The 15792-nt window shown below is 37.9% G+C and overlaps 1 protein-coding gene across 4 annotated transcripts in view; it reads right to left on the bottom strand.

The window, feature by feature from the left end:
• creb5b (cAMP responsive element binding protein 5b) overlaps nt 1-15792 on the bottom strand; it is a 140606-nt gene that overhangs the window by 24838 nt on the left and 99976 nt on the right. For all 4 annotated transcript variants that reach the window (XM_041249038.1, XM_041249037.1, XM_041249036.1 and 1 more), the window contains 2 exons: nt 15378-15504; nt 12336-12446 (listed from right to left, as the gene is read on the bottom strand). In XM_041249038.1, the coding sequence (XP_041104972.1) occupies nt 12336-12446; nt 15378-15504 (238 nt within the window). The remainder of the gene's footprint in view (nt 1-12335; nt 12447-15377; nt 15505-15792) is intronic.

The following is a 15792-nucleotide window of genomic DNA, read 5'->3' as shown; positions in this document are numbered from 1 at the left end:
ATTATGAAAACATAATCTGCTCAATTTGTTTAAAGGGACACCACCTGATTAAAAATAAAAAGCCAAAACTTCAAGCCCTACTGGTGTGTGTGTGTGTGTGTGTGTGTGTGTGTGTGTGTGTGTGTATTCATTCCTGTTCATTGCGCTGCTAGGAACTGTAACCAGACTATTCTAATAGCGTGTGGAAGCATTAAGCCGACTACACATGAAACAGTACTTCAATGTGGACGCTTTGAGCTGGATTCATTAGAACGGTTTTGAGTATAGTTCTTCAGATCAGTTATGTAGTGTAGACATACATACCACCAGAACTGAACAGCCACAAAATTACCCTATTATTACATACAACTAAATGAAAATGCATGGCGCACTGAGGAATAAGCACTTATCTCTGTGTTAATCACTTTATAAAAATAATGTTCTTGTTTTCACTGCAAGTGCCATAAACTAAAAGTGGTTGTTTATATAATTGACAAAAGGTATTTAGAGTGTTTCGCGCTACATGAAGTGGCTGAAAACCGGAACTTTCTAAAAATATTTAAAGCAAAATGTCAGGACACCACGACCTTTGACGGAAAACTGTAACTATCCCAGCTAAACTGGGGCATACTCATGCTAAGATATACTGATCAGCATGTTTACATTTTGGGTGTTTGTTGAAAAAAATAAAATAAATAAAAATAAAAAATACAGATTACAGTGCCTGTATTTGTGTCTAGTTCACAAGAATTGTTTTATTTTGGCCTTTGTTTTCACCACACCTTTTTTTTTACTTGTATTTATTTATTTATTTTACTATTGGTCAGTACTTGGAGCAACCTTTTTCCCTTGAGAGTTTTCATTATTAAAAAAGTTAATTACAGAAAGGTGCTGAAATACTTATTATCTCATTAAGTATTTACTCGGGCACCACCAGAGACAACATTTACTCCTCCAGCTGTAACTCTCTACTGATCCACATAATCAATTCATGCTCATTAGAACTGCCAGAGTGATCCACACATCCCTGCAATAAGAAACTAATGATTGAAGTCTGCTTCTGCAATAAAAACAGCGCTTTACCCAACAGCGAAAGCCTGACAGAAACACACATTCGACCCTTTGCACTTAAATTGCATGCAAACTTAGGGGTAGATGTACTAAGAAGGGCTAGTCACAGCGCAAACATACAATCTGTATTTCAATGCGATATTTAGCAAAGTATACATTTTGTTGTGTGTACTAAGAGAAAATATGTTAATGAAAAGAGCCACAATATACTAATTTAAATATTCATCTTCTTAGCGACATCTCTATTGCAAGAGTTGTGTGACATTGTTCATATAAATAGTGGGAGTTGAGTTGTGGTTTGCTGCAGCAGAGAGGGCCCTAAGGATAACGTCTATACATGCAAGGGTGCCAGAATCAAAATAACATTGTTTATTCTAAATGTAAATGTCATCTGTACAATGCATCATTCTGTTCTGTCTTCATTTGACCTATTTTAATACTGTTATATATATATATATATATATATATATATATATATATATATATATATATAAAAATGAAAGGCAGTTTAATCGCATCAGATTCTATAGTGGGGCCCCCATCTTCAACCGAAAAAAGCTTTTCATAATCATACAGCAGCCCCTTGCTAAACCGGACATGTTTGTCCGACATAAGGAGGTGTCAGGTTTAAAAACAAAACAATATAATTGCACACACATACATTTATAGTGCTCAATGTATTTTAAATGTAAATCATTGCACTTACAATATGAACAAAAATATAAATATGTACAGTACGCTTACACAGTATACAGTACAGTATTAAAATCAAATGAACACCTAGTGCACTTTCTGTTTACTTTAGACTGTAGGTTTTCGGTATGGTAACACAAAATAAAGCATGCTGCTGCATTGTACACATTGGTGTTGGTGTACCCAAATAAAATATTAGTTTAAATTTAAACTAAACGATTTCAGCGTTTTTTGGGGTTTATTATTATTATTATTATTATTATTATTATTATTATATTATTATTATTATTATTATTATTAACTTGGCAGCCTAGGCAATTAACACAAAATAGGGCCGCATTAACAAGTTATGATACTTAAAGGAAGACAGTCAATTCTCCTTAATACAAATTTCAAAGGACCAGCATTATATTTTGCATTACACCACTAATTTGTCTTCTCATGAGTAGCCTATAAGCCAAATGTATACTATCAGTTTTTATTTAGGTTAGCCATAGGTTCAATGCTAAATTGTGCACAATTATAAACCCCCTGCACATTAACAGAATAGATGTGTTTCCTGTTCCTATACAGATGTTCAGAATGAGCTGGAGGGGTTAGCGGCGCATGTGTGCAGTCTAATGCTCCCAACATGTTGAGGAAACCAGAAATGTCAAAGAAATTTGTTTTCAAGGCTTGTAAGCACACCCTGCTTTTAGGGAAAAATAGGTATTTGACTGTTCGCCTTTAAAATGCATTGAGAACAATTGACAACGTGCAAGAAAAAGATTGAGAACAACTAACAATGCACAAGAAAAAGCAGACTGGGAAATGATAGCAGCAATTATGACTGTTTAAAACATGCTTTCAAAAGTTCCTAACAAATTGATTCAATTGTAAGTGTCGCAATTGCCTGCAGCTTTTGTACATCTCATTATAATATTTGAGAACCCTCATTTGCAATATATCCGCCCCCTTTTTGTGAATTTATGCAGGAACACCCGTAATTACATATTCATCTACGCTTGAACCACAAAGTAAAAATGCTGCCTCAAAGCATCCCTAAAAAGTCGCAAATAGAATTGGGCTTGTTTAGTACATTTCACCCTAGACTTCCGACTCGTTTGCACCTGGTTTGCGACTATTGTGACAGGTGCAATATTTTAGTACACCTACCCCTTAGGGCCTGATTTTCAAAAGGGGTTATTATTTTTAATAACTGATTTGTGTAACTAAATCAAGTTATTTATATTTTTAAGGGTTCAACAGGTGGATACATGAAACATTTTATATCAACCATTTGAAAGCCATATGTTAGGTGACCCAAATGAAGTTTTATAAATCACTTTGCGAACTACTTCTTATTTTGCCCCTTTTGAAAAGCAGGCCCTTAGTGCCTACATAATTAATGACTAAGTAAGTAATAGAGAAGCAAATGCATTTTGTAATGATGCAAGAAAAAGAAAACCTTAACTTTTTGGTTCTGTTACTAAAAAAGGGAAGAACATTTCAACATATTTAATACATAAAGTGATTTAGTACCATGACTTTAGCCTGTCCATAATATACACATCTTTAATAAGATTAAAGAAAAGTCATGCAACAGTGTGGAAAGTACACATGAAACTGATCACAAAGCAGTAACATGATGAGGGGTCTATTTACTGACCTTCGATTGGCTCCCATACAAACTCTTGCTTTACATTACAAAGGCTTATTTTGAAACTGGACCCATGCTGATTATGGATCGCATAAATTAAATCAATTATATTGAACTCTATTTTGCCTTTTCTTTATCAAATAACTTATATATCATCCACATTATTTGTTTTTATACATCTTTTCATCTGATCAAGAGACCTATGTCATTTGGAAAGCTTGTTTTTTTAACTCTCCAGTAGCTGTCCAGAAAGCTGTTTTTAAAGTTCTTTAAAAAATGTTTTACTGTATTGCACTAAAGCAATAATTTATAGTACAGTACTGTATGTGAATCTAAAACAGCTCAAAGTGTTCCTTGTACTCAACAACACTATTCTATCACAGGATGAGAGAATTGTTTTCCTTAAACACTTAATTTTATAAGACCTTGTGAAATTAATCACCTGTAAAATGTTAAGATCTATTACAACTGTAGATGGTCATTAAGTGGTTAATGAAGAACCAGACAACTGTCCATTACCTAAGCAGTTATTGTGCCACTTAATGCTTGGCTAGAGAAGCCAGTGGCACTTGAGACTCAAACTGGTCATTAACTTGTTTGCAAAGAACTGACACAACGACCAAGCCCTATAATTATTAAAGGTAAGGTTGTGTTATTTTGTTTGTTTTTGTTTTAAATTTGGATGAAATTGGAATTTGTTGGAAATTTGGATGATAATTTTTTTTACCCTCTGCTGACAGCAACAGAGAGTGTACTGTAACTGTATATGAAACACAGGACCAACAGTTTACTAGCACAACAATTCCATACATCTGATTGCTGCTTTCCACCAAGAACAGAAGTGTTTTAAAGAAAAGCAGGAACAGAGCTGCAAGCTATCCAACCACACACTCTAGCACGACATCAACATTTTAGTACATGGAAGAAAACTAACTTTACAAGTAGGCCTAAGGCCAAGTGATAGATAATGCAAGTCAAATTAATATTGTGTTTCCCTTCTGCTGTTACCATAGAAACAAAAGAAGGGAGTAGAGAGACCACAAAGACAATCAATCTTATTAGAAAGAACAGAGAGATAATTTAAATACCCTCAGGAATGCATTTTCTTTTTCTTCAGTATGCGCCCTTAGCCATTATATTCATTTAGACAACAGCATCTCAGTTTAGTCTTTTGTTTCACTCACACAGATTAGATCTTTTATAAACTTCATGTAAGAATGTGTTTTTCAGGAAACATTATGTATGTCTTTGTCCATCAATCAATGGGCATAAGTTACATGAAGGTGACAAGTAAGGTGATGACTTTTGTGTGACCCCAGAAGATATGGGTGGTGTAAATATGAATTAATATAAAATATTTTAAAAAATAAATCACACTTTAAAACACTATCATGGCCGGTCAACTTCAATAGATTTCCACATAATTCCATATTTAAATTATTATTATTATTTTTAAATTTATTTTTATTAATTCTCTTAGAATAAACATATAATGTATGATTAAAAAAAAAATTTTTTGTACATATTACATTTACATTATATATATATATATATATATATATATATATTATATAATATAATATAGATATATATATATATATATATATATATAACATGTACTTCCATTGGGAATGAAACTGTGCAAAAATCAACCCTTTGGTTGCCTATATTCAGTGTTACACAACTAGAAAAAGAAAACAAATCTAAAATTTGAATAATATTACACATGACATGTAAACCTTCTCTGTACAGTATATATTAAAGACAGGTTAGGGTTTCTATTTCACTGTGGGTTTATTTTTACTAAAGCAAAAAAAAATAACTTTTGAAAAGGCACATGGTATATCGCAAAGACTTTAAATGTTATCTTAAACTGAGGCACCCGGAACTCTTTAAGTGTCACTTTCACTGGATATATGACATGGTTTCTTTATAAGTTCCAGAGACAACTTTACAGGAATACCTTAACTGCTGACACTAAGCTCCATCTGGTTTACCACAGTAATACCATTATAGTCACAGTAACTAAAGTATTATTACCTGTTTTTATCCTTTATGGACTATAAATGGACTGTAAAAATATCTGAAATCAGGTAACCAAGCATAAAGCTTAAAAACCTTTGCATACAATTTAATTAAATACTTGTTGTACACTAAAAACTCAAAATGTCTACATGACTGTCAAAAACAAAACACAAAGTATTAACAAACTGGACAAGAATTGTACAGTGTTAAAAAAGACATCTCACTTAATTCGCAAATTAGCCTAAAAAAATGCTTTATTTCACCATCAGATCCTAACTTATGTCAACATACGGTGAAATTGCCATCTACAGTTTTCTATAGACCACCGTGTTCAACAGCATTCCATAAAAATGTAACACCTGGCCCTGTTGTAGCAAGACCTTACTGAATGCGTGTTTTATAAATTGATCATTGGGATTAACAAAGCCTAAACTGCCTGCTTTAAACAGAGTATACTACACTAAACCCCTTCAGTGTTTTTATACAAACAGAATAAAATACATTTGCTCTCAGTTATCTAGGTTTATAACTGACATTGCTTCGAATAAAATGCTCACAGTTTGAGCTGTTACTTGTGTTTTACTATAAAAGTCAAGTACAGTCAAAACATGTTGCCTCTATTTTGGTGGACAGAACATGAATACAATAGCTATTCGCAGATTTAAATAGTTTTTTGTCCTGTGCAAGTTCTCATTGGTCTTGTTGAACAGAAGTCTTTCTTTCTTTTTTTTATATAAATGAAGTGATCAATTATTATTTTTATTTATTTTCCCCCAATTTGGAATGTGTCCTCACCGCAGCGGGGCCCTACACAGCACAGACACTCTGAGGGCGTGTGAATGTCCTAAAGCCTAAAGACAGAATCGCTTTTACACCGAGCAATCAAGAGCAGGGCGGGCTACTGATTCTGGAGAACAGAGAAAATCCCTGCTTTTTATCCACTCTGAATGTACTTGGAGTCTGGCCAGTAGGGATCGATGTTGCACGATGAGGAGAAACGTAAACTATACCAATTGCTACGAGTGCTGGAAGGACCATCACCGCAATTGTTTTATGTAGCTTTCATCCATCCTGTTTTGATAGTGTCTACTCGTTTTGTTTGTCTATTTATTTTGGCCGCAAGTGCCGTGTCCTGTTTTGGTATCAGTGTTTTTGTACAGCTGTTTTATTTTGAGGTAATAATAAACCGTGCAGCAGCTCATTCATTCATTATTTTACTCGCAGTGCTGTGTATTCATTTCTGGTCTGACATCACCCACTACAGCCGTCTTTGTGACACACCCCCGTCAGTCCACAGCAAAGGTCGAGCTCTTTGCACAGCCCAGACACGAACTGGCGCTGCCAAGCTTTAACTGGGTGAGCCACTGGTGGACCCCTAAAGAAGCCTGTGGCAGAGCAAAGCTCTGCCCTTTTAAAATTGGCAGGGATGGGGTTAATTTCCCCTACCTGCCTGGGTTTATTATGTTCAGGTGGCTGGGGTTGATTACTTGATTAGGTTAATTAACGATCAATCAGCGCCCAGCCACCTGACATAAAAGGAAGCCTCTGCTTCTCATTTGGGAGGAGAGAGCTGAGGAAGCAGGTTGGTGTTTGTGGGATTTGGGATTTGGGATTTGGGATTTGGGATTTGGGATTTGGGATTTGGGATTTGGGATTTGGGATTTGGGAATCGTGAATCCAGTAAAGGCATTGTCCAGCCTGGAAATTGTTATTTTGTAAGTTTTGGTTTTTTGTATTGCTTTATTTGTGTTTAAATCCCTTTATTTTGCCCTTGTGCACTTTATTTTTGTGTTTATTTATAATGAAATCGTTATTTTTTTTGAACTGCAGTCTGTCTCTGGGCCTCTATCCACTCGCCAGCCTGCCACATATGGTGTTAGAAGTGGGACATCGCCACCTAGAGGCTCAGAGCAGTATACATTTTTTTTTGGAATTTTTGGGATAATTTTTTTTTTTTAAAAACATGGGAAAGAAGAGCAGACAGCGGCAAAGGCAGGACAAGCAGCAGCTGAAGAAATGTAAGCTGCTGCAGCCACCGCTGGAGGACCCTGCCAGCCTCTTCCCCTGGTGTTCCTGGTGCGGGAAGGAGGACCATCGTTGGCGGTCCTGCCCAGATGTGCCACCGTCAAACTGGTGTGGCCGGTGTGAGGAGGACGGCCACAACTGGGCAGGATGCCCCTACAACCAGGCCCAGGAAGAGGTGTAGTGTTCACCCCGGGCATCAGGGGCCACCCCACTACCTCCAGCACCACCACCTTCACCACCGTCCCAGGAGATCTGGGACTGGTTGATGCACCCTGAGGCAGAGAGGTGACTTTGTTTAAAGCCCAGAACGACACAGAAGAACTGCTACATCACCGTGTATCCATTAACCTGTCCCCCTGCGCCCCTACCACAGTGTATCCATTAACCTGTCCCCCTGCGCCCATACCACAGTGTATCCATTAACCTGTTCCCCTGTGCCCGTACCACAGTACATCCATTAACCTGTCCCCCTGCACCCCTGCCACAGTGTATCCATTAACCTGTCCCCCTGCGCCCCTGCCACAGTGTATCCATTAACCTGTCTCCCTGCGCCCCCTGCCATGGTGTATCCATTAACCTGTCCCCCCTGTGCCCGTACCACAGTGTATCCATTAACCTGTACCCCTGTGCCGGTACCACAGTGTATCCATTAACCTGTCCCCCTGCGCCCGTACCACAGTGTATCTATTAACCTGTCCTCCTGCGCCCCTACCACAGTGTATCCATTAACCTGTCCCCCTGCACCCCTGCCACAGTGTATCCATTAACCTGTCCCCCTGCGCCCCTGCCACAGTGTATCCATTAACTTGTCCCCCTGCGCCCCTGCCACAGTGTATCCATTAACCTGTCCCCCTGCGCCCCTACCACAGTGTATCCATTAACCTGTCCCCCTGCGCCCCTACCACAGTGTATCCATTAACCTGTCCCCCTGCGCCCCTGCCACAGTGTATCCATTAACCTGTCCCCCTGCGCCCCTGCCACAGTGTATCCATTAACCTGTCCCCCTGTGCCGGTACCACAGTGTATCCATTAACCTGTCCCCCTGTGTCCGTACCACAGTGTATCCATTAACCTGTCCCCCTGCGCCCCTGCCACAGTGTATCCATTAACATGTCTCCCTGCGCCCCTGCCACGGTGTATCCATTAACCTGTCCCCCTGTGCCCGTAGCACAGTGTATCCATTAACCTGTCCCCCTGTGCCGGTACCACAGTGTATCCATTAACCTGTCCCCCTGTGCCCGTACCACAGTGTATCTATTAACCTGTCCCCCTGCGCCCCTACCACAGTGTATCCATTAACCTGTCCCCCTGCACCCCTGCCACAGTGTATCCATTAACCTGTCCCCCTGCGCCCCTGCCACAGTGTATCCATTAACATGTCCCCATGCGCCCCTGCCACAGTGTATCCATTAACCTGTCCCCCTGCGCCCGTACCACAGTGTATCTATTAACCTGTCCCCCTGCGCCCCTGCCACAGTGTATCCATTAACCTGTCCCCCTGCGCCCCTGGCACAGTGTATCCATTAACCTGTCCCCCTGCGCCCCTGCCACAGTGTATCCATTAACCTGTCCCCCTGCGCCCCTGCCACAGTGTATCCATTAACCTGTCCCCCTGTGCCCGTACCACAGTGTATCTATTAACCTGTCCCCCTGCGCCCCTACCACAGTGTATCCATTAACCTGTCCCCCTGCACCCCTGCCACAGTGTATCCATTAACCTGTCCCCCTGCGCCCCTGCCACAGTGTATCCATTAACCTGTCCCCCTGTGTCCGTACCACAGTGTATCTATTAACCTGTCCCCCTGAACGCTAAAGGCAGAGTGTTGTTCTAACACAAAACGCTAAAGGCAGAGTGTTGTTCTAACACAGAACGCTAAAGGCAGAGTGTTGTTCTAACACAGAACACTAAAGGCAGAGTGCTGTTCTAACACAGAACACTAAAGGCAGAGTGTTGTTCTAACACAGAACACTAAAGGCAGAGTGTTGTTCTAACACAGAACACTAAAGGCAGAGTGTTGTTCTAACACAGAACACTAAAGGCAGAGCGTTGTTCTAACACAGAACACTAAAGGCAGAGCGTTGTTCTAACACAGAACACTAAAGGCAGAGCGTTGTTCTAACACAGAACACTAAAGGCAGAGCGTTGTTCTAACACAGAAGACTAAAGGCAGAGTGTTGTTCTAACACAGAATACTAAAGGCAGAGTGTTGTTCTAACACAGAACACTAAAGGCAGAGTGTTGTTCTAACTCAGAATGCTAAAGGCAGAGTGTTGTTCTAACACAGAATGCTAAAGGCAGTGTGTTGTTCTAACACAGAACACTAATAGAGAATAACCAGCCTGACCTCCGTGTTCCTTTTATTGCAACAAGGACCAGATTCAACCTGATGTTACCAATGAGGACCATGGAGCATCATGGAAAACAATACCTTGGGTTTGGCAAGTGATATCCTGGTTCACATGTTAAAATAAAATAAACAAACCATATAAAATAAAAAAAGACTCTTGTCAAATCTAAACTTGTTTTAGCAGCAGAGGCTGTGTACAAATTGTGATGCAATTGTGAACATGACCTTTAGCAAGAGGTTGGCATGACTCTTCTGGTACTACAGTATTTTACTATTTCAGTCTGCCTACTTTTACTGTGGTTCTTTTTTGGTTCTTTTCCAGGACCTAAACATGCAGTTGAAGTGGGATTATTTAATTCACCTAGGTGTGGCAGGTCTTAATAACATAATAAAAAATAGGACTCTCTCTCTGTACCAAAGTAGTGAAGATGGAACAGCTTACTATGCATGAAAATGGCTTTAGTGTATTCCTGCCTGTAAAAATAAGCACAACCAGCTGCTGAAGGTCTTTTATAGAATTCAATGACAGCCGTATTGATATCTGCCCCCATGTATATCCATCCATTAGATCCCAGTGCCTTTGAACCACTGGAAGAATATGTTATTACAGGGAACATGTTCCTTTCTATGGTATAGTTAGGACTTCTGATTTTTGGTTTTAACTGACAAAACCTGATAAAACACCCCTGACACAAAATAAAATAAAAAATGAAATCGGTGGCTAGCCAATAAACACTGGAAAACACCAGAAAAACTGTGGAAACGGTTAATCCATTCACGTTGACTTTACCATTTTCCCATTAAAAAATAAAACCTACTACAAAAATAAAAATAAACACATTTCCCAGTGCTGCTGGGCAATGCCCCACCTTCCTGACTTATATTTATCATTGATTCGTTCTGAATACTTTAAACCCACCCCAACTATTGAGTGAAAGCACATTCCTACGTTTCTAGTGGAGAAAAATGCCTCCAGACAAAACCCCCAGAAGAATGTGCCCGTGAAAATAGGGATTTCATTGTGGAAGACAGCAAAGGAAAGAAGGTATAACGTAAGTGTGCAAGTACTGTCGAGTTACTACTATACATATTTTGACAGAAAAAAAAAAAAAACATTTTGGAAAGTAAACAAAAACACTAATTTCAGACAATATATCAAAAATGAAAGCCCCGAAACAACGATTTACATAAAAATAAGCACCGAAAAATACAATTACTAAAACCTGAAAAACTGAAGCCCTAGGTATAATACTGAGTGAAAGTGAAGTAAACCACCCTAAAAGCATAGTGATGACACGGTAAAGGACACCAGGATGTATTCAACTGACAGTGGCAGATCTAAATACTGCTGTGGTTTAATTATTGAAGAGGAGCACACACTGTTAGAGATGATGGTTTTCAGAATGTTTCCATCTTGTTTTTGTAGTTTATTTTCATTTGCTTCTGTTCCTTTGTGTCATTATCACACAGTGTTTTCTTACAAATTAAGCCACAGAAAAGGAAAGAGATCAAAAGGACCAAACTGAGCTGTTGTTGTTGTTTGATTTTCCTGTGGCACTTTGTAGCACCATGCCTCCCAGACTCACAGCGTGCTCTTCTCAGAGTGGCTGAGCTTTCTTTCTGAGCAGAGGAGACGGATTCAAACTCGCTACAAGAAAATGACTGTGACTAAATGAAAACAATCCTCAGATAAAACTAAATAAAAAGACTAAAACATCAACTAAGAACTTGCATAGTCAACTTCTCAAAAAAAAAAAAAAAAAATTAATTCCCAGAAGATGACATTATTTATAAATATGGATGGCAGGACCAATTAATATTATGAAGTGGTCATTCTGTCTTTTCCAAAGATGCCTTGTATAGTTTCACAGCTGGCCTATCAAACAAACTTATAAAAAAAATAATATGTGTGTGAGTGAGTGAGTGAGTGAGACAGAGAGAGAGAGAGAGAGAGAGAGAGAGAGAGAGAGAGAGAGAGAGATGTGCCTTTTTCTTTGAAGGAAACCAAACATAAACGCACCACAAGTCTCTTTTCTTTCAAGCAACAATGAACATTTAGAAACAGTTTTTTAAATGAGTTTAAAAATTTACTTAATGTCCTTGTGTTCCAATGCAGTCCTTTTTTTTTTTTTTTTTTTAAATGAACAGTTTTATTTTAGTATGGGTTTACTTTAAAAAAAAAAAAAATGTATACATAGCAGCGAGTGAAACAGTATTTTTATTGAACAAATGTGGAGCAAGGTTTTTAAAAAAATACTTATTATTATTTTTTCTAAAACAATAAAATAAAAAATCTAAAATAAGTTGGGCCTGAACCCAAAGGGAAGCAAGAAGCAAGTTAGCATATACTGTAACATAGGTTATACTGTATACGAGTAACACAGTATGTAAGACTGGTATAAGTATTAGAGACTTCATGCTAAATCATTTCAGATTAAAAAAGCTTTTTTCAGCTTGCCTCCTTTTTTTTTAAATAATGAAATATCAGACAACTGCATACGTCTGATCTGGCAGGGATTTAGGTAAACCCTTAACACAGGCCTGCCATTCCTTACCAGTTTCGCCTCTGAATGCATTGTGGGGACTTGGGGTGAAGCACAGGAGTTACTGAGGTTTGGGCCCTGCATTCCCATCATATTGGACCCCATAGACATTTGCCTTTCCATCTGAAAAACAAGAGAACCAGCTTATTATTTGTTCATGCCACTGATAGGTACACAGTGGAGGAAAGGCTAAGAAAGTACCAAGTACCCTTTGTCCTTATTCCAACCTATATAAAGATAAAACAGAACCACATTATGTTTTGAAAACCCATTCCCTTGCATCCAACAATAAGCTATTTGGATCAGAAAGCTAATTCTCTGGCCTTTCGTTCTTTTTTTTTTTTTTTTTTTACACATCACAAAACAAACAGCTCTATTGCCCAGCGCTGAATAGCAGTGGGTGTTCGGTTGTAGACTGAGGTGCACTGCACTCCCAGTTCACACCGGTATCTCTAAACATTATTACTGTCAAGTGAGGGTTTAGGGTTTGTAATGACTGAAGGGGACTTCCAATGAACGGATAAGATGTACTAAACTATAAATACAACTTCATTTACCAGCTTATGTTCCTTTATTCATATCTTTCCCAGACTTCACAGAGGTAGTGTAATGTATATGACATCTTCCATTATCTTACTCCCTTCCTGCTACCCTATACTCACCTGCACTGTTATTCTGACTTACTCAAACTGAGCCTCCACTATACTGCAGCTGTTACTACACAAACACACTCTGCAAAGCAGTACTGTCTATATTATCTTGAGTAGGTCATATTAGAATTTATAGAAGACTGTATCACATGTCCTGAGGTCATAAATAGTTACATAACAAATTTACCAAATAATGGACTACAGAACCTTACATTACTGGACTAAATATAGTGTTGGGTTTGTCAATGACAATCCCAGTGTGAGGCAGCACTCTACACTAAACTGACAGTGCAGTTCCTGCTACAGTAATAGTAAGTAATACACACTTATTGTGTGACCACCTAAATATCAATACACATAGAAACACATAATGTAAATACATGAATGGTACAAACAATAATGAAGTGTGGTAGACAGCAGTTTAACATGGTACAGTATAATATTGAATTGAAACTGCAGTATATTTGTAGTGCTGTAAGATAATATTGCTTCCCAAATTATTCACTGGACTGTTTAAATTAATCCTTACAGACTGTTATTCAGGCTAATTTACAGAAGTTATGCTGTTTAGTATTTTAGGCAGTACTGTAAATTATCATGACTTAACACTTTACATGTGATTCATAAGGTGCTAACATTACATTATACATGTACTCTCAGGTGGAGATTCACAGCAGAAATAGTATGTGGCTGTAAAAAAAAGTAACAGTTAATGTACCTGGTGGTAATGAAAAGAGCCCTTTGTAACTTGGCTTTATAAAACTGCAGGTATAGAAATGGGCAGTGTAAACTCAGTCCTTTACCTAATTACACCCAACCTTAATTAAGTACAAGCAGCTCTGTGGTATAAACAGTCTAGACTTCAAAATAAACATACTGAGCACATATACATACAAACATACATACATGTACCTTTTGAGTAAAATGCTGAGTTGAAAAATGAAGTCACTTCAAATAAAAAACCTCCGGATTTTGCAAACAGAAGCTCTGAGTAACTACCTGTTGCAGTCATAAAGAAACTAACGCAGGAAACTACAGAGTAATGGAATATTTCTGGTGTCACTTATTAATAGTCATTAACTCAGTTTTCTGATATTATTATTGTAGCCCAGTATTGCTGACATTAGTTTTCAAACCTGCTCTGCTTGTTAGAATGTTTTTTTAAACGGTTCTTAGCTTTGTGACGTGTTTTTAAGTCTTACCCTGTCTGCACTGAAGCTGCAGTAAAGTGCATATTAAATGTATTAAGGCACCATCAGCCTAGCCCTAGAGTAAACAGTGCACATTACTTAATTGCTTAAGTGTATTTTGTATGAAAATAAGGAATGAACCTGAGATTCATTTCTGACCTGTCAATCTCTGAAAAAAAATAACAGCCAAATTAGTCAACATTAAACATGTTTATTATCCATACTATCAGCATTTACCTAATTATAAAAAAGACAGGGTTCAAATGGCTTTTTTTAAAAACAAATGAACTGAATTATTTAGCTGTATGAAGTTATGTTTGTTCTAAGACCATATTCATACAGCAGATCTTTTCTTTTTTTTTTTTTTAAATAATACTCTAAATACCAAGGCTTTTTATAGAAATGGTTCCTGAATACAGTACCAGACTTTAATTATTCCAAACCAGTTCAACACCAGTGCCTCTGCAATGGTAACAACATGACATGCACTTTCTGCTTTTTACTGAAATACGTCTGCATATTTAATAATTTCAGCATCCCGTTTTGCTTGGTAATCTGGTTACTTAACACATGAGGGAGAGTGTTAACAGTTAACACATCTGTATGTTTGAACTTCAAGCACCCTCGTGAAATCTATGCCTGTATTCAAAAATTGTCACAAATGTCATAACAGAACTTCGGGTGCTAAAATGAAACATGACAAACTTTGAACTTTATTACAATGGTTCAGGAAGTTTTATATGTGTGTCTAGTAAATATGTATACAATATAAATTGATTCATACAATGTAGATTAAAAAAAAAAAAAAAAGTTTTTTATTATTTTTTGTTTTCTAGATGTTGAAATCAAACACCCGCCTAATCCCAAACACCTTTTAATTTGCCCAGAAACAATGTTTTCTTTGACAGAATAGTGTAACGCCAGCTACTCTTGATATGGTATGACTTCTGTAAGAATTTGCCCAGCTGATGTTAAAAGTAGAGTCCGTTAGATAAGATGACAATCAGCCATGAGAACTCAGTGGACTGCTAATCAGAGGCAATTTCAGTGATATTATCAGTGACCTGCCAAACCAAGAGCACAAGGTTAAGCAAACCACTAAAGTAACAAGTGCTGGCTGTTGTTCTTCAACACTCCTTTACATCTGTAAATGAACCACAAATCATTTTTTACAGTGGTGTTTGAAGAAGGTATCTGGGTAAAGAGCTACTCACAGGCATTAGTACTGCAGAAGATCCAGGCATGGTAGGGTCCGGGAGGGGGCCAGGCATAGAGGCAGGCAGAGGTTGTCTTTGTCTGTTCCGAAGGTGCAGCAATGAAGACAGAGAGCCAGGAACAGGTCTTGAGAAAAACACATGTATTGTACATTTATAGAATGCTTCTTAACTTCTCACACAGTGTTACAAGCAACATCGTGAAGATGGTTTGAAACTCAGGAAATAATAAATAATAAAAAAAAAAAACATATAAATATATATCTATATTTACTGAGATCAGTTCCTGCACTAACTATGAATTTGACACTGACATCAGTTCCTGTACTACACCAACGTTTTCTTTTTAAAGACACTGAATACTTTTTTTTTTTTTTTTTAAAGTGGCACAGAGAAATGTCAGTATCACCATGCA

This window comes from Polyodon spathula, chromosome 4 (assembly GCF_017654505.1).
Source record: "Polyodon spathula isolate WHYD16114869_AA chromosome 4, ASM1765450v1, whole genome shotgun sequence".
NCBI lineage: Eukaryota > Metazoa > Chordata > Actinopteri > Acipenseriformes > Polyodontidae > Polyodon > Polyodon spathula.
This window is presented reverse-complemented; position numbering and strand designations above follow the sequence as displayed.